General features: G+C 42.2%; 1 protein-coding gene across 1 annotated transcript in view; it reads left to right on the forward strand.

Annotated features, from left to right (window-relative positions):
- clybl (citrate lyase beta like) overlaps positions 1-20992 on the forward strand; it is a 150367-nt gene that overhangs the window by 91808 nt on the left and 37567 nt on the right. Inside the window, exons 5-6 of the mRNA XM_046364047.1 lie at positions 377-470; positions 8767-8934. Coding sequence (XP_046220003.1) covers positions 377-470; positions 8767-8934 — 262 coding nt within the window. The remainder of the gene's footprint in view (positions 1-376; positions 471-8766; positions 8935-20992) is intronic.

Consider the following 20992-nt stretch of genomic DNA (forward strand, 5'->3'; position numbering starts at 1 on the left):
GGGAAGTATGGCTGTGTCACAGTGAGAAGTGAAATTAATTTGGACGCCGACAAAAGCAGCAGACACATTCCGACCGCTCCATGGCTAACACAATAGAGGATCACATTCCTAGGCCTTTTCCCCCCCTCTCCTCTTGTCGTGTGGTAGTCCCAGCTTCACACAGTCTTCTTAGAAGGCGACAGTGTCTAAGACAGAGAGACAAGATGTGCGTGTATGTGTGCGCGCGTTACAGTAGATAGTGAACACTATAAGTGCAGGTCTGAATGGGAAATGTGACCTGCTAGACCGGGTGAGTTGACAGGGTTCATACTTTCCTTGGCTGCTAACACACACACAAACACACTCATATCTGTGTCTTTCTTGTGTCTTCCCCCAGGTTGTGTGTGAGGAAGTACGTCGTCTGGCTCCTGCAGTTGGCCTACACCATGACGGTGTGGTGTTTGGATCTGATGACTTCTGTGCCAGCATAGGTCCTCTGTCATCTCTTCCTCTCTCCTCTCACCTACAATCAATCCTTTTATAACCACCTGTTCTCTGTCCCCTCCTCCCTTCACTGTCTCCTTTTCTCTGTCCCCTCAGCCCCTTCTCTCCACCTCTCTCCTTTTCTATTACCCCCTTCTCTGTCTTACCTCACTTGTCCATTTCTCGTCTTATAGTTCTTGGGCCAGACCCCCGAATTTGGGCCATCGGGCTCACTTGCGGTGACGATGTCTCATAGTGATTTTCTTCACATGACAGCTCGATCAGTTGTTCAATTTCACTTACAGTACCAGCATGTCAACTGAGCCAGGGGCTCCTGAGGGGCGCAGCGGTCTAAGGCACTGCATCTCAGTGCTAGAAGCGTCACTACAGACCCTGGATCGATCCCGGGCTGTATCACTACCGGAAGTGATTGGGAGTCCCATAGGGTGGTGCACAATTGGCCCAGCGTCGTCCAGGTTCGGGGTTGGCCAGAGTAGGCCTTAATTGTAAAATAAGAATTTGTTCTTAACTGACTTGCCTAGTTAAATAAATAAAGAATCACAGTCAAACGGATTTCAAACAGGTTTTCCGTGCATGCCTGAGATTAGTTCGTTTCAGTTTCAGACCCCTTTTTCCGCATTTTGTTACCTGACAGCCTTTTTCTCAAATACGATTAAAATGTTTGTTTTTTCTCATCAATAACCCATAATGACAAAGCGTTTTTGAAATTTTTGCAAATGTATTAAAAATAAAACCAGAAATAACTTCTTTACATGCAGTACCAGTAATTGATGTTTCAATTGATCATCCTTGAGTTTCTACAACTAGATTGGAGTCCACCTGTTGTAAAGGGTCGGAATACTTATGTAAATGTGATATTTCCATTTTTTTATATATATATATGACTTTGCAAACATTTCTAAAAACCTATTTTTGCTTTGTTGTTATTGGGTATTGTATGTTGATTGAAGAGGGGGGGAAATGATTTAATCCATTGTAGAATAAGTCTGTAACGTAACAAAATGTGGAAAAAGTCTAGGGGTCTGAATACTTGCTGAATGCACTGTATATATACTGAACATAAATATAATCGCAATGTATAGTATTGGTTTCATGAGCTGAAATAAGAGATCCCGGAAATGTTCCATAGACACAAAAAGGTTGTGCACAAAGTTCTTTACATCACTGTTAGTGAGCATTTCTCCTTTGCCAAGAAATACTCCCGCGGCCCCATTTTCATATCAGGCGACCCCTAGTTTGGGAACTGCTGCGCTAAGGGCTGTCCACACCTGGATTGTGTAACATTTGCCCATTATTCTTTTTAAAATTATTCAAGCTCTGTGTTGATCATTGCTACACAACCGTTTTCAGGTCTTGCCATAGCTTTTCAAGTTGTTTTTAAGTCAAAAGTGTAACTCGGACACTCAGGAACATTCACTGTCTTCTTGGTAAGCAACTCCAGTGTGAATTTGGCATTGCTTTACGGTCTTGTCCTATTGAAAGGGGAATTAATCTCTGTGTCTGGTGTAAAGCAGACTGAACCTCTAGGATTTTGCCTGTGCTTAGCTCCGTTCCATTTTTTATCCTGAAAATCTCCCCATTCCTTAACAATTACAAATATGGAGAGCAGTACGTGAAAATATGGAGAGTGGTACACAGTAATGTGTTGTATTGGATTTGCCCCAAATGTAACATTCTGTATTCAGGACAAACGGGTTTATTGTTTTGCCATTACTTTAGTACCTTGTTGTAAACACAATGCATATTTTTGAATATTTTTAATCTGTACAGGTTTCTAATGTAGTGTAACTAATAACTTTATCAAAGGGATATTCAATATCTGCTTTTTACATTTTTACCCATCTAGCAATAGGTACCATTTTTTGCGAGGCATTGGAAAACCTCCCTGGTATTTGTTGTTGAATCTGTTGTTGAAAGTCACTTCTCAACTGAGAGGCCTTACAGATAATTGTATGTGTGGGGTACAGAGATAAGGTAGTAATTTAAAAATCATGTTAAACACTTGCAAACAGAGTGAGTCCATGCAACTTATTATGTGACTTGTTATGCAAATGTTTACTCCTGACCTTATGTAGGCTTGCCATAACAAAGGGGTTTAATACTCATTTCTCAAGAAATTTCAGCATTTCATTTTTTATTAATTTATACAATTATTGAATAACATAATTTCACTTTGACATTATGGGGTTTTGTATGTAGTACAGTGACAAAACATAGGAATCTAATCCATTTTAAATTCAGGCTGTAACACGAAAAATGTGGAATAATTCAAGGATTGTGAATACTTTCAGAAGGAACTGAAAAATGTAAACAAATTTGAAAGCACCACCTTCAACTATTATTTAAAAATAGCCCATATTGTGCCATTGACATATATAATGTGAGGCACCCGGGAGAGGAAGTCACTATCGGAACCGCCACATGATTGTCAAGAGAATAAGCGCCGCAGACAAGTAGGAGAACAGTGCCAGCCATCCCCTCGCACACAAACTGATTTGAGCGAGGGCAACCTTAGCATGCACCGAGACATACAAGACAACAAACGTGAATATCTTTTAATTCCTTGGGGCACGCTCTACCACTAAGGAACAGTTTAGTTGGCAGTCTTGTGTTCCAATTGTTTGTAGCGTGAATCGTTCCTCTTCACACCGAGGTGAAGTAAATTCTAGCCTCACACTTATCAACTGTGTAAGGCGGGGCTTCCAGCGAGGTGTGGATTTCATTGGCTTTGTCAGGCATAAATGTAGATCCTTCAATCGAAGTTACGAGAGTGCGACTACCCATAGTATCTTTTGCTGAAGTTGACTGACTAAAAGGGCACTTGTTGTATGCTGATATTGTTTATCATAGTGTAAAATCCTTATTGGAAAAATAAATGGGATGGAGGGATGAAAGAAAAAGTGATAACAAAGAAATATGACATTGCTGCAATGTTAACACACATTTTCCAACTCTAGGGACTAATTCCTCATTCATAACAACTGGGAACATAGAAAACTCTGACTTTCAACTTCAGTGCATTCAAGACAACTGGGAACTCAGGACTCGTTTTGAATGGTCATCCAACTCTGCATTTCAGGTGGAAAACTCTGGCATCTTTCTAGAGCTCCGACCTGAAAATCACTGATGTCATGATTTGACCTCGTTTTTTTCCCCAGAGTTCCCAGTTGTCTTGAAAGCACCAATAGACTTTCAAGAAAATCACTATGAAACATCGTCACTCCAAGTGAGCCTGGCTGCCCCCCTTGGCCCATGGAATATTATTATCTTTCTCCTCATCCCACCCATCTCTTCTCACTCCTTATCACTTATCTTTCTCTTTCCATATACACTGAGTATACCAAACATTAGGAACATTTCCTAATATTGAGTTGCACCCCCCTTTTGCCCTATGAATGGCCTCAATACAGATGTCGAAAGCATTCCACAGAGATGCTGGTCCATGTTGACTCCAATGCTTCCCACAGTTGTAAAGTTAGCTGGATGTCCTTTGGGTGGTGGACCATTCTTGATACACACGGGAAACTGTTGCACGTGAAAAACACAGCAGTGTTTCAGTTCTTGGCACAAACCAAATTGTAATTCCTGGCACCTACTACCATACCCCGTTCAAAGGCACTTTTTTAGTCTTGCCCATTCACCCTCTGAATGGCACACATACAATCCACGTCTCAATTGTCTCAAGGCTTGAACATCCTTCTTTAACCTGTTTCCTCCCCTCCAGATTCACTTATTTACCTGGTCAGTCTACGTCATGGAAAGGGCACGTGTTCTTAATAGTTTGTATACTCAGTGTATAGTCATATGTGACCAACCACTTGATTCGGTCTTATATAGCACAATTTAAAATTGTGTTTTTTACATTGGATGACACAGAGCTACAAAATGGTATATCATGCACTGCATTTTTGAGGACAATGGGAAAGTAATTCTGCTTTGAAAGTTGATAAACTTTTAACCTACATTTTGAGAAAATGGCCTTTGAATGTTTTGGTACTACTTACTGGAGAACTCTCCTTTGTCTAGACGCATTCAGCATTGCTCACACTCTCTTAAGCCAGCTCCACCCATCTCTTTAAGGGTTCACGTTATGTCATGTGCTAAACAGTGAGTAGTGCCGTAAGGAAGAAGACTAAAAGTAGTAGCCTACAATAAGGAAAATTTCAGGTAAACGGAAAGTGTCCAGATAAAATATTTTATCAATATTAGATGACGTTTACCCAGACACACTTGTCTAAACTGATCGGTCATGTGAAAGGAATGCTATAACCCCAGCCACATATTGCCAAGTGGATGGGTCTCTACAGAAGGTGTAAACGGTACAGAGAAATGGTTACTTGCATAGTAGCAATATCAGAAACATATAGTGTCAACATATATAAAATAATATACAGTATGTACAAGAACAATATCAATAATGATATCAGGGATAGACGAGGTAGTTAAATGCACACATCAGAGGTAAAGTGGCTGAGAAGCGGGATAAATAAAATGGTAGCAGCAACGTATGGCCTGTGTGTTAGAAGAGAGTCATGTGAATAGAGGCACTAGAGATAGTGCTGATGACTGATTCATCCGAACCACGCATGAACAAGGGAATCTATATTCAGAGAGCCTGTTTCTGTCCTGACCTTGACTTTGGTGCAGGGCATGTGATGTCCACAGCCTCTTCATCGCAAAACTCCCTGATATTCTCAAAAAGATACTTTTCTCTAGCTGTGTCCAGTCCAGGTGTTTCTTGTACAGGCAGATCATCTATGGGAGGAAGGATGTCAGCATTGAGCAGCAGCTGAAGCCTGGTCCCGACAGTCCGAACGCTCCTTGGCGATAACAACACCAGCCTCCGGAGCATCGAAGCTGTAAAACAGAAAATAACAAAAAACATTGAGAAGATATTACAACCTTGCATAACATCAATTCACCTCCCGAGTTTAGATAAGAAGAATAACCTCATACATTGCAATGAAAATGTTATCCGCCTGAAGTGCTTGTATTGCTTGATCTGTGGCAGTGCCCTGAAGTACGGAGTCAGGTGTTGCCAGCCATCGCTTTCCACCAGCACCGTACCATCCTCCAGTCCAACCAGCTGTGGGATGTTGAGCCCTGTCACAGTGCTGTCCTTCACAACACCAGCAATCTGTTCACTATGGTCTTTCTGAAGCTCTACTTGATGAGGCCGAATCTCCAGTCGGGGGCAAACTTGGTGTGGCCTGTGATCAGGAAGTGAAGGTCCAGACTGTAGTGGAGCTTGTGCTTTTTCAGCTTGGCTGACTTAACAGCTTCTGACAGATTTGCAAATCTGAAGACCTTAGTTGTTCCTCTGGCATTGGCAACACAGGTCTGTCCTGGGCTTAGTGCTTCAGGAATCTCCACAGATTCCTGAAGGAAGACAGCCCGACGGCACTTACCTCTGGAAAATACAGAAATAATGTGAAATCAATAAAAGTTGTGCCAATAATTTTGGAGGACAATTAAATAATCAAAACGTGTTGTTACATACCAAGTGTTGTCATTGATTCCTTGTAGAGACGCCACACTGCTGCTTTTGTCACATGGGATGGCAGGAGCTTTCCACCAAAGTGTTTGTGTCCTGGGTGGCATCCTGGTAATACTGTTGTATTATCCTCTGCATAGTTGTCCTTGCAAGTCCTCGTGCTTCATGTGTAACGTGCTTGCTTGGGCCAGCTCTCTTTTTGATGAGAAACATTAGACCATTCTCCTTGTATGACTGGTGGAGGAGAGTCAGGCGTGTTCTACTGATGCTGAAAGACAAATTCCAGATGCAAATATTTTTGCATTATAATACAATAGATGGTCGTAATCACAGTCAGAATACACCTGGCTAACTTGATGGGTCGTCAGCTAGCTAGCTAACAGCAAGCTTTAACTCGGGGTCTTTTGTTTAGACATGTAGCTAGCTAGCTAAACAATGAACCATAATCCCAATCCATAGATTACTAGCAACACAAACCAATTGTCATAGCTTGCTAAACAAAACAGGTTCAATGTTAGCTACTTAGCTAGCTAACATTATCCTATAACTAGCAATGCAAAATGGCATTCTGAGATAACATCACTACACAGTTCATACACGTAATGTTGGCTAGCAAGCCATCCCAATGTCAGCTAGCTAGCTAACAGCAAGCCTTAACTTGCAATGAAAACAACTTTCTGACAAAATTAGAAACGTATAATATCTGAAACTGTAGCTAGATTCTTACCCGTATACATGGATGAAAGCTTCAGGGCAGACTGCAACCCCTTACATTAAATAAGACGTCCTGTGTCGTTTCCATTTTGTTTATACAGCTTGTTTGGTCACTCTGGTTCACACTGACCATTTGCAATGCCATAAGATTCATCAGATCTTTCTCCCTCTCTGTCACGGATGCCCTTAGTTTGAAGATGTATTTCAGAGTCAGGTTTTTTATACAACAGACTTCTGTGTTCTCTTTTCGACTCCCTATGCATTTGCAATCAAACGCCAGAACTCTATTAATCTCTTTATCATAATCTGCCTCTACCAGACATTCCACTGATTTCAAAACTCGGTCAACTTCTTCCATGACAACAACACTGTTGATTGTCGTTTCTTCCCCATCACTGCGTCAGAAGACTCCACAATGTCTTCTTCAATGAAAATGTTTTTACCTAAATCAGGGATTTCCTCATCGTCTGATTCATTTTCAGAGTCAGAGAGAGTCAGCATGGCATGATCGTCCTCCAGAAAGTAGTCCATCACAACTTTTTCCCACTGACCTTTGTCGATAGTGCCTGATAAATTCAGGGCAGCAATGTTATTGAGAGCGGTAGCAACATATTTGCTGTTCTCCATGGCTAACATTATCTTTAGAAAAAAACTGCAGTAGAAGGATTATCTACGCATAACGAGCAGCTCATTTTATAGACACAAGATGCTACACTGCAGACCCAATCTTAAACTCATCTCTCTGCATGTCCAGCCCAATCATGAGCTCAGCCAATCATGGCTAGTGGGAAGGTTCCTGTCCTTTTCTGGGGCTAAACCAACTAGGCTCATAATTTAACAACTTTATTCGTATTTACAGATGGCATACAAGTTCGTTATTAACCTCTCTAGGATACGTGGGATGGTAGCGTCCCACCTGTCAACAGCCAGTGAAACTGAAGGGCGCCAAATTCAAAACAACAGAAATCCCATAACTAAAATTCCTCAAACATACATGTATTTTACACCATTTTAAAGATACACTTGTTGTAAATCCAGCCACAGTGTCCGATTTCAAACGAAAGCACACCAAACGATGATGTTATGTCAGAGCCAAGTCACAGAAAAACACAGCCATTTTTACAGCCAAAGAGAGGAGTCACAAAAAGCAGAAATATAGATAAAATGAATCACTAACCTTTGATGATCTTCATCAGATGACACTCATAGGACTTCATGTTACACAATACATGTATGTTTTGTTCGGTAAAGTTAATATTTATATCCAAAAATCGGAGTTTACATTGGCGCATTATGTTCACTAGTCTTCAGAAATGCAATGGAGCGCAGGTCGCTCTCACGTGAACACGCGAGACTGAGCTCGTGGCTGCTGGCAGACCTCTGACTCAATCCCCTCTCATTCGGGCCCCACTTCACAGTAGAAACCTCAAACAATGTTCTAAAGACTGTTGACATCTAGTGGAAGCCTTAGGAAAACAACATGACCCCATAGACACTGTGTATTCGATAGGGCAAGAGTCGAAAAACTACAAACCTCAGATTTCCCACTTCCTGGTTGGAATCGTTCTCAGGTTTTTGCCTGCCATATGAGTTTTGTTATATTCACAGACATCATTCAAACAGTTTTGGAAACTTCAGAGTGTTTTCTATCCAAATCTACTAATTATATGCATATTCTAGCTTTTATGGCTGAGTAGCAAGCAGTTTAATTTGGGCACGCTTTTCATCCAAAATTCCCAATGCTGCCACCTACCCTAGAGAAGTTAAAGGCACATGAAAGTTCAAATGTTCCAGAAGGCATTTCTGCCAAAAACGCTTTTTGATAAATAAAATAAAAACATTAAAATGGTTCTCCTGTGAAGTTGTGACTTGCAACATATGCCTAGTTTCCTGAAACGGGTCACATATAAGCATTATGTTTCCCTGTATGGTAAACCTGTGTGTCTATTTGCTCACAGGTATATTTTCCTGTCTATATATTCCTGTAAGCCACTTTGGATAAAAGTGTCTGCTTAATGGCATACATACGTTATAGTATATATTATATATAGTTATCTGTGTCTCCCTCCGTCCAGGTGCCACGCGGACCAAGGATGCCAGGGAGCTGCTGTATGCCCGTCAGAAGGTGGTAGTGACAACCAAGGCCTTCGGTCTACAAGCCATAGACTTGGTCTACATAGACTATAAGGACGGAGAGGGTCTACGACAGCAGGCAAGGGAGGGAGTTCTCATGGGCTTCACAGGTAAATTGAGCCTCCCTCTCAGGCAAGGGAGAAATGAGAAAAGGATAGGTTATTTTAAGCTTAGGTGTTAGATTTAAGGTTACAATTAGGGTTATGTTAAGGTTTAGGGTTAGGGAAAATATAATTTTGAATGGATGTACATTAGATCCAGATGAGGATAGAAGAACATAATGTGTGTGTGCTTGTATAGGGGTGTTAGCCCCTAGCATAGTGAAGCTCAGTGTGTCTAGCCAGGCAACTATGTGCGTGCATGAGTGTGTGAGACATGGTGGAGTCCTAAATCATCCACCACCATCTCTTATTAGTTTTTTATTATTTTGATGATTTATTATTTTTATTATTTTGATGTGAACATTAACATTTTGCAAGTTATTTATTGAAAGAATATTGTGAGGAATGAGAATAATTTATTACATATAGTTGCAATATTGTGATCTATTACTATCTTGCACAGTCATTTTTCAGCATTTTGTTCTGGTCTATTTGAGTGTTCTATGTTATGAGCAATAACCGTTGATGGAACCGTGTAACACTCCGTTCTACTGAATTACTAGCATGATTTCACACTGGCATTCGTCTTAATTCGCTATGTCCGTAGTCCATGAGTGGACTCCCAATGTTGCCCTGGGACACGTATGGCGCACGTGCACACACACAGACAGACACACACAGACACACACAGACAGACAGATGGACAGACTCCCCATGTTGCTGCTCAGTAAAGCCTCTGTGCCAGGTGGGGTTGATTTGTAATGACTTTTCTCAAAAACACACCAACACACATTCATACTATCAATGGCTGTTTTAACATTGTGTAGACTCTCTCTCTCTGGCCCACATGCCAGCTGATTTCCCCTGACCTCGGTTGCCACCGTTACTCTGACACGGCTGAGAACACCGCAAGAGACACGTGCTGTTCAGTAAAGCTTTCAAGGACCTCTGCTAATTCTGTTCTTACATACACTTGGGTTAGAGTCATTAAAACTTGTTTTTCAACCACTCCACAAATTTCTTCTTAACAAACTATAGTTTTGGCAAGTCGGTTAGGATTTTTTTCCAACAGTTGTTTACAGACAGATTATTTAACTTTTATTTCACTGTATCACAATTCCAGTGGGTCAGAAGTTGACATACACTAAGTTGACTGTGCCTTTAAACAGCTTTGAAAATTCCAGAAAATTATGTCATGGCTTTAGAAGTTTCTGATAGGCCTTGAAATACATCCACAGGTACACCTCCAATTGACTCAAATAATGTCAATTAGACTATCTTCAAACTCAGTGCCTCTTTGCTTGACATCATGGGAAAATCAAAAGAAATCAGCCAAGACCTCAGAAAAAAGACTGTGGACCTCCACAAGTCTGGTTTATCCTTGGGAGCAATTTCCAAACACCTGAAGGTACCACGTTCATCTGTACAAACAATAGTACTTAAGTATAAACACCATGGGACCACGCAGCTGTACTTTGGTGTGAGAAGTGCAAATCAATCCCAGAACAACAGCAAAGAACCTTGTGAAGATCCTGGAGAAAACAGGTACGAAAGTATCTATATCCACAGTAAAACGAGTCCTATATCGACATAACCTGAAAGGTCGCTCAGCAAGGAAGAAGCCACTTCTCCAAACCCGCCATTAAAAAGCCAGACTATGCACATGGGGACAAAGATCGTACTTTTGGAGAAATATCCTGTGGTTTGATGAAACAAAAATAGAACTGTTTGGCCATAATGACCATCGTTATATTTGGAGGAAAAAGGGGGAGGCTTTGTAAACCGAAGAACACCATCCCAACTGTGAAGCACGGGGGTGGCAGCATCATGTTGTGGGGGTGCTTTGCTGCAGGAGGGACTGGTGCACTTCACAAAATAGATGACAAAGTGTGTGTGAGCAAGGAGGCCTACAAATCTTACTCTGTTACACCAGCTTTGTCAGGAGGAATGGGCCAAAATTCCCCCATCTTATTGTGGGAAGCTTGTCGAAGGCTACCCGAAACGTTTGACCCAAGTTAAAGCATTTAAAGGCAATGCTACCAAATACTAATTGAGTGTATGTAAACTTCTGACCCACTGGGAATGGGATGAAAGAAATAAAAGCTGAAATAAATCATTCTCTCTACTATTATTCTGACATTTCACATTCTTAAAATAAAGTGGTGATTGACCTAATTGACCTAAGACAGGCAATTTCTACATGGATTAAATGTCTGGAATTGTGAAAAACTGTGTATATATGTACTTGGCTAAGGTGTATGTAAACTTCTGACTTCAACTGTATTTATAGCTTTGTTTGTGTTCTATGTCCTGTGTTTTAGATTTTTTTATTAGGTGTGCTTGCTGAAGGCATACTTCAGACTTTTAATTATTATTATTTAGCACCCTACTCCTCTTATACCATTTACGCTAGAAATGCAGTTCAAACTTTAAAACGTGTGGACTGGTCTGAATTGAGTTGATTGTATAGAACTTTTCGATGTGTTTTATACTTTTTAAGTTACAAATTTGTTGTCCTCCATTCACTTAATGTTATTTCCTCACATTCTAAATCTCCCCATCACTTCCAACATTCCATTCACTGTAAAAGCAACAATACAACTTTTGACACAAATCAGCTACATTGACAGCTTTTCTAACAACTTTGACAAAAAGTTAGACATCTACTTCTCTGCTATTCAAATCTGGCAACCGAACCAAAATATATTATACAGTTCTAACGATACAGCTGATTTAGTAACTGCATTAACACATTTTGTACCAACTTTTCTAAACAACTCCTGTTTTGACCACTCCCCCAAAAAGTCAGACAAAAACATAGATTGAATGAAATCGTTCTCTTCTTCTCTGCTTTTTAGACCTGAGAATGGATTAGGAATAGCTTCTACAGATAGAGCAGTTTTAGGAACCCATCAGTTGCTCGCTTTCTAGATGCAGTAAGGGATGTTAGCAGCTAGCAGATGTATTATTTAGCAACAACAGCTACAAATTCGAATAAATCTGCATCACGTTTTGAAGTTCACTTTCCTTGCTTTGTCTAACAATACTATCATGAATCAAGCAAAGAAGTTTTGTGTGTCGGAGTGCAATATTTATTTAGTATTAAAGCACAAACGTACTGTATGTTAGCATGTTTTTCACACTGACTTTAGCCATTGCGGAGGCAGGCCAGCCACTGTTGCCTAGCAACAACTGCATTGGACAACAACTGCCTCCATTCACTCCTTTCATATTTCACCAAATCACTTCTCATTGCACTTCTTTCAGTTTCACAACTGTAGTGTAGACACTGACCACAACCACACAACTACTGAACCACACAACTAGTGAACACAACCACACAACTACTGACCAAAACTACTGACCAGAACAATTACAGGTCATAACCACTGACCACAACTGCTAAACACAACTGCTGACCACAACTACTCAAATCAAATCAAATGTATTTATATAGCCCTTCTTACATCAGTTGATATCTCAAAGTGCTGTACAGAAACCCACCCAAAAACACCAAACAGAAAGCAATGCAGGTGTAGAAGCACGGTGGCTAGGAAAAACTCTCTAGAAAGGCCAAAACCTAGGAAGAAACCTAGAGAGGAACCAGACTATGAGGGGTGGCTAGTCCTCTTCTGGCTGTGCCGGGTGGAGATTATAACCGAACGTGGCCAAGATGTTCATAAATGACCAGCATGGTCGAATAATAATAATCACAGTAGTCGTTGAGGGTGCAACAAGTCAGCACCTCAGGAGTAAATGTCAGTTGGCTTTTCATAGCCGATCATTGAGAGTATCTCTACCGCTCCTGCTCTCTCTAGAGAGTTGAAAACAGCAGGTCTGGGACAGGTAGCACGTCCGGTGAACAGGTCAGGGTTCCATAGCCGCAGGCAGAACAGTTGAAACTGGAGCAGCAGCATGACCAGGTGAACTGGGGACAGCAAGGAGTCATCATGTCAGGTAGTCCTGAGGCATGGTCCTAGGGCTCAGGTCCTCCGAGAGGGAGAAAGAAAGAGAAAATTAGAGAGAGAATACTTAAATTCACACAGGACACCGGATAAGACAGGATAAATACTCCATATATAAAGACTGACCCTAGCCCCCCGACACAAACTACTGCAGCATAAATACTGGAAGCTGAGACGGGGGGTCAGGAGACACTGTGATACCCCCGGACAGGGCCAAACAGGAAGGATATAACCCCACCCACTTTGCCAAAGCACAGCCCTCACACCACTAGAGGGATATCTTCAACCACCAACTTTACCATCCTGAGACTAGCCCACAAAGATCTCCGCCACGGCACAACCCAAGGGGGGGGGGGGCAACCAAACTACTGACCACAACCACACAATTACTGACCACAACTACTTACCACAACCACACAACTACTGAAACAATCAACTACTGACCAAAAACTGACCACAACTACTGACCAAAACCACACAACACAGTACTGTGCAGCCGTCTTCATCGACCTTGCCAAGGCTTTCGACTCTGTCAATCACCAGATTCTTATCGGCAGACTTAGTAGCCTCGGTTTTTCGGATGACTGCCTTGCCTGGTTCACCAATTACTTTGCAGACAGAGTTCAGTGTGTCAAATCGGAGGGCATGCTGTCCTGTCCTCTGGCAGTCTCTATGGGGGTGCCACAGGGTTCAATTCTCCGGCCGACTCTTTTCTCTGTATATATCAATGATGTTGGTCTTGCTGCGGGCGATTCCCTGATCCACCTCTACGCAGACGACACCATTCTATTTACTTTCGGCATACATACAACACTCCTTCCGTGGCCTCCAACTGCTCTTAAACGCTAGTAAAACCAAATGCATGCTTTTCAACCGATCGCTGCCTGCACCCGCATGCCCGACTAGCATCACCACACTGGATGGTTCCGACCTTGAATATGTGGACACCTATAAGTAGCTAGGTGTCTGGCTAGACTGCAAACTCTCCTTCCAGACCCATATCAAACATCTCCAATCGAAAATCAAATCAAGAGTCGGCTTTCTAAAGCCTCCTTCACTCACGCTGCCAAGCTTACCCTAGTAAAACTGACTATCCTACCGATCCTCGACTTCGGCGATGTCATCTACAAAATCGCTTCCAACACTCTACTCAGCAAACTGGATGCAGTATATCACAGTGCCATCCGTTTTGTCACTAAAGCACCTTATACTACCCACCACTGCGACTTGTATGCTCTAGTCGGCTGGCTCTCGCTACATATTCGTCGCCAGACGCACTGGCTCCAGGTCATCTACAAGGCCATGCTAGGTAAAGCTCCGCCTTATCTCAGTTCACTGGTCACAATGGCAACACCCATCCCTAGCACGCGCTCCAGCAGGTGTATCTCACTGATCATCCCTAAAGCCAACACCTCATTCGGCCGCCTTTCGTTCCAGTACTCTGCTGCCTGTGACTGGAACGAATTGCAAAAATCGCTGAAGTTGGAGACTTTTATCTCCCTCACCAACTTCAAACATCAGCTATCTGAGCAGCTAACCGATTGCTGCAGCTGTACATAATCTATTGGTAAATAGCCCACCCATTTTCACCTACCTCATCCCCACAGTTTTTATTTATTTATTTTTCTGCTCTTTTGCACACCAATATCTCTACCTGTACATGATCATCTGATTATTTTATTATTTGCCTACCTCCTAATGCCTTTTGCACACATTGTATATAGACTCCCTTTTTTCTACTGTGTTATTGACTTGTTAATTGTTTACTCCATGTGTAACTCTGTGTTGTTGTCTGTTCACACTGCTATGTTTTATCTTGGCCAGGTCGCAGTTGCAAATGAGAACTTGTTCTCAACTAGCCTACCTGGTTAAATAAAGGTGAAATAAAATAAAATAAATAAAAAACTACTGACCACAACCACACAACTATAGACCGCACATCTACTGAACCCCACAACTACTGACCACAGCTACACAACTACGGACCAAAACTACTGACCAGAACAACACAACTACAGGTCATACTACTGAACACAACAATACAATTACTGACCACAACTATTGACCACAATGACACAACTACTAACCACAAAAACTGACCACAACTACTAACCAAAACCACACAACTACTGACCACAACGACTGACCACAAACACACTACTAGTGACCACAAACACACAACTACTGACCACAACCGCACCACTACTGACCACAATTACTGACCACAATCACAAAACTAGTGACCACAACTACTCACCATACACTACTGACCACAACCACACAACTAAGAACCACAAAACTACTGACCACAACCCCACAATTACTTACCCCAGCCACACCACTATTGACCACAAACACATAACTACCTACCAAAACTACTGACCACTACAGACCACAATACTGACCACAGCTGCTGACCACAACCAAAAAACTACTGAACCACAAACATACTTACAAAACTACTGACCACAAATACTGACAATTTTCCCCAACTTTTTCTAAACTGTTGTTTTGACCACTCCCCCAACAAGCCACACAAAAACTTAGAGCTTATGAAATTGGCATTTTACTTCTCTGCTTTTCAAATTTGAGAACGGATTAGGAATAGCTTCTACCAATCAATAGATAGAGCTGTTTTAGTAACTCATCAACTGCTCTCTTTCTAGATGCAGTAAGTCTTGTTAGAAGCTGCAAATTCCAATAGAAAATGTCCTTGCTTTGTCTAACAACACTATCATGAATCTAGCAAATACGTGTTGTTGGTCAGAGTGCAGTATTTATTTAGTATTAAAGGTGAATTTCACCCTGGGGGAGTCTAGGTCAGTGAGAGATGTGTTTTACACATACACTACCATTAAATAGTTTGGGGTCAATTAGAAATGTCCTTGTTTTCCATGTAAACATACATGAAATGAGTTGCAAAATGAATAGGAAATATGGTCAAGATGTGGAAATTGACTCCAATGAAGCATTGTCCACAGGGTATGGCATAGCATTGCAAAATGGAGTGATAGCCTTCCTTCTTCAAGATCCCTATTACCCTGTACAAATCTCTCACTATACCCACTTTTCTTGACAATTTCTCACATGGAGTAGCCTTCCTTTCTCAGAACAGGAATAGATTGACGAGTTTCAGAAGAAAGTCCTTTTTTTCTGGCCATTTTGAGCCTTTAATCGAACCCACAAATGCTGATGCTCCAAATACTCAACTAGTCTAAAGAAGGCCAGTTTCATTGCTAATTTAATCAGTACAACAGTTTTCAGTTGTGCTAACATAATTGCAAAGGGGTTTTCTAATGATCAATTAGCCTTTTAAAATTATAAACTTGGATTAGCTAACACAACGTGCCATTGGCACACCAGAGTGATGTTTGCTGATAATGGGCCCCTGTACGCCTATGTAGATATTCCATTTTAAAAATCTGCCGTTTCCAGCTACAATAGTCATTTACAACATTTACAATGTCTACTGTAGACTTTCTGATCAATTAGATGTTATTTTCATGGACAAAAAAATGTGCTTTTCTTTCAAAAACAAGGACATTTCTAAGTGACCCCAAACTTTTGAACGGTAGTGTACTGCCCAGGAGGAAGGCTCTATGTGATACTGATCGCACAAGCGTTTCCGTGCATGTACACTAAGTGCTCAGCATATTTGTGAACTCCTTCAAGACTGTTGGAAAAGCATTCCAGTGAAGCTGGTTGAAAGACTGCCAAGAGTGTGCAAAGCTGTCAAGGCAAAGGGTGGCTATTTGAAGAATCTCAAATATAACATTTACATTTAAGTCATTTAGCAGACGCTCTTATCCAGAGCGACTTACAAATTGGTGCGTTCACCTTATGACATCCAGTGGACCAGCCACTTTACAATAGTGCATCTAAATCTTTTAAGGGGGGGGGTGAGAATGATTACTTTATCCTATCCTAGGTATTCCTTAAAGAGGTGGGGTTTCAGGTGTCTCCGGAAGGTGGTGATTGACTCCGCTGTCCTGGCGTCGTGAGGGGGTTTGTTCCACCATTGGGGGGCCAGAGCAGCGAACAGTTTTGACTGGGCTGAGCGGGAACTGTACTTCCTCAGTGGTAGGGAGGCGAGCAGGCCAGAGGTGGATGAACGCAGTGCCCTTGTTTGGGTGTAGGGCCTGATCAGAGCCTGGAGGTACTGAGGTGCCGTTCCCCTCACAGCTCCGTAGGCAAGCACCATGGTCTTGTAGCAGATGCGAGCTTCAACTGGAAGCAAGTGGAGAGAGCGGAGGAGCGGGGTGACGTGAGAGAACTTGGGAAGGTTGAACACCAGACGGGCTGTGGCGTTCTGGATGAGTTGTAGGGGTTTAATGGCACAGGCAGGGAGCCCAGCCAACAGCGAGTTGCAGTAATCCAGACTGGAGATGACAAGTGCCTGGATTAGGACCTGCGCCGCTTCCTGTGTGAGGCAGGGTCGTACTCTGCGGATGTTGTAGAGCATGAACCTACAGAAACGGGCCACCGCCTTGATGTTAGTTGAGAACGACAGGGTGTTGTCCAGGATCACGCCAAGGTTCTTAGCGCTCTGGGAGGAGGACACAATGGAGTTGTCAACCGTGATGGCGAGATCATGGAACGGGCAGTCCTTCCCCGGGAGGAAGAGCAGCTCCGTCTTGCCGAGGTTCAGCTTGAGGTGGTGATCCGTCATCCACACTGATATGTCTCCCAGACATGCAGAGATGCGATTCGCCACCTGGTCATCAGAAGGGGGAAAGGAGAAGATTAATTGTGTGTCGTCTGCATAGCAATGATATAAAATATATTTAGATTTGTTTAACACTTTTTTGGTTGCTACATGATTCCATATGTGTTATTTCATATTTTTGATGTATTTGCTATTATTCTACAATGTAGTGAAAAGAAAAACCCTTGAATGAGTATGGGGCGGCAGGTAGTGGTCAGAGTGTTGGGTCAGTAACCGAAAGGTTGCTGGATCGAATCCCCGAGCTGACAAGGTAACAATCTGTCGTTCTGCCCCTGAACAAGGCAGTTTAATCCACTGTTCCCCGATAGGCCATCATTGTAAATAAGAATTTGTTCTTAACTGACTTTCCTAGTTAAATAAAGATTACATTTTAAAAAATGTTTTAAAAGTTTGTGTTCTAATACTTTTGACCGGTAGTGTAGATATGGATGTCCTTGTTAGAGCCATGGGACATCTTACAGCGATATGAATATACAATCTGACACGTTTTTTTCCAGTCTCTGAAAGACAACAACTGTGCTTTGTGCTCTGGCTGTGTCCCTCCCCCACAGCAGGCTTTTTTGAAAGGGAGACAACTACTGACAGCAACCACACAATTACTGACCACACAACTACTGACCACAACCACACAAGTACTGACCACAACTACTGACCACTACAGACCACAATACGTACAACAGCTTCTGTAGTAGTGCATGTGGGATCAAATTATATCCAAAAAGCTAAATCGGAGCAAATGAAATACGATTTTATTGAGCTGATCAACACCCTGAAAGGCTCCGAAAAGCAGCCGATTGTGAATTTCATAAACTTGATTACCCCCCGTTTTCAAATGGGCTGTTGGACAATATCAACCAAAGCCCACGTTACAGTGCATTCAGAATGTATTCAAAACCCTCCCAAACGGAGCCATTGCTATGGATACCACACTCTACTGTCACACCCATTTCACTTGTTTAGTGTTGTTGAAGAAACGTGTTTTACTGAGCCTGAGGTACAATACTTCACACCGCCATTCATTTTACAAAAATGTAAATGAATTGTGTGTGTGGTGTAGGCTTACCTTGGCTGATGTTTTGATAGCCATGTAATTCTCTCTCGGACAAGTTGAGAATTCCCTTTCAAGAAGAGAGGCATGGGGGCGCTAGAGAGCTTGCTATGTAGTAGACGTGCTTTGCTCGAGCTCCGCTCTATTTTGAAACAAATTTATTTTTATCTTAACCTCTCACAACCTATAACTTCAAACATTGTCTGGCAATATGACAAAGGGAAAAGGCACCAAAAAAGGGGGCGCTAAACAAGAATTTGAAATAGACAACGAACCAATTTCAACTTTGCAGACCTACGAGGAGTTAGCTGAAGATGCTAGCTCCCAAGAGTTCCCCACAGATCCTACTCAGTGACATACTGGCTGCCATAAACTAGAAGGTGGACACAGGGTTGGCTGATATCTCAAATAGTTTTGGGATTTTGACTGAAACTGTGAAGGCAATTAAACGAAGGGTGCATGAGGTTGAGCTGACGAGTCGATCACGAGAACACTTCAAAACTGCCATCCTGATCGACCGCGCACACAGATCACAGGCAACAAAGCCGGCCAAGGGCGCGCAACCAAGGCCATTCATTGTACAGCTGCTCTATCCCCAGACCAGGGATCTCATCCTCAAGCTGGCTAGTCAAAAGTTCCCCCTTAACTACAGCGGAGCCAGGGTGTCTTTCTACCCAGATATTACTTTGGAGGTGAGGAACCAACGGAAAGAGTATGATGAGTTACGCAACAAATGCAGGGCGGCCAACATCCGATATGGATTACTCTTCCCAGCCCGGTTTAAGGTGACAGTCGGGGGATGAACACGTATGTTTGACAACCCAAAAGAGGCCTATATGTTCTTATCAAGCAAGTTCCCTGGCTGAGGATACAGAACGGCTGTGTCAACCGGCTAAATGGCCAAATACAGACCAGGAATGTGTTTGAATTTCCTGCCTATGTCTTTTCGATCAGAAATGAGGACTTATATGATGGGTAAAATGTTGTGGCTTATATAGCATTGTTTAGCCTATCGTGTTTTAGCACCACTCACCCCCTAACGTGAGAGTTAAGTGTTATTTAATATTAGTTTATATTGCGGTGTGTCTATAGATGACGAGTTAGTTCAAGCTGTATGTCTAGACACCCTAAGGTTTGTGTTAGTCAAGGAGTGCTTTGTTTGGGGAAGTCACTCAGTAAAGGGACAGGAGGGGGGATGCGGTCTGGGTTTTATGTTCACATTTATTAATACAGGTGGCATGACAAGCTCCCGCACGGCGGGCCGTTTTTCTTTTGGGCTTTGTATGACAGCAACAATTTGCTCTAAAATAAGAAATGCCACATAGTGACCGAGCACAGAGTAGACCTGGTGGAATAAAGATAGTCAGCTGGAACTGTAATGGCTTAGGGCATGTCGTGAAAGGGGCATGTCGTGAAATGAGCTAAGGTTTTTTCTCATCTTAAATCACTGGGGGCTGACATAGTGCTTCTTCAAGAAACTCATATTAAACACTCCGCTCAGGCCAAGCTACGAGTCGGCTGGATCGGTCAGATATACCAGTCTAACTTGGATGCAAGAGGGGTAGCAATCCCGATAAGGAAAAACATTCCTTTCGTTTACTCATCCTCAATTTCAGATCCTAAAATGGCCAGTATATTATTGTGGCTGGTACACTGAGTTCGAAACCAATAACCTTGGTCAATTTATATGGACCCAACTTCGATGATCCATTATTTTTTCAAAGGGTATTTAAGGCCATACCAAATATCTCGGATACGTGTGTTATTATTGGAGGTGACTTTAACTGTACGTTAGATCCTATTTTAGATAAGCAGCTATCAAGGTCACTTCAACAATCCATTGCCAGTGTCTGTCTAAATACATTGATGACAAACCTTAACATTGTTGATATTTGGAGACTGACGCACACCAACAGATAGGGATTATTCTTTATTTTAATCAGTTCATAAATCATATTCCAGAATTGACTAATTGTCGGACTCCAAACTAATTTCAGCAGCTTCGTCGGTTACCTATCACCCTATATTCTAATTACGGACCACTCTCCTCTGTCCATGGTGCGGAATCTCAACAATATGTCGGCGGCGGTGGTGCTTAGACGCATACATGTTGAATGATGAGACTTTTTGTCAGTATTTGAAGGAGCAGATTGCCTTTTTCCTCGGAACTAACGACACGGGGGATGTTGACGACTCCAACCTTTGGGAATCTCTAAAGGCTGTGATTAGAGGTTACATTATTTATTATACATCAGAGAGGAAGAAACATGCCAATACTAGGCTGAGAGAAATTGAAAGAGAGTTAGGGGAACAGGAGAACGTTTTTAG

Source organism: Oncorhynchus gorbuscha, linkage group LG09 (genome assembly GCF_021184085.1).
Source record: "Oncorhynchus gorbuscha isolate QuinsamMale2020 ecotype Even-year linkage group LG09, OgorEven_v1.0, whole genome shotgun sequence".
Taxonomy (NCBI): domain Eukaryota; kingdom Metazoa; phylum Chordata; class Actinopteri; order Salmoniformes; family Salmonidae; genus Oncorhynchus; species Oncorhynchus gorbuscha.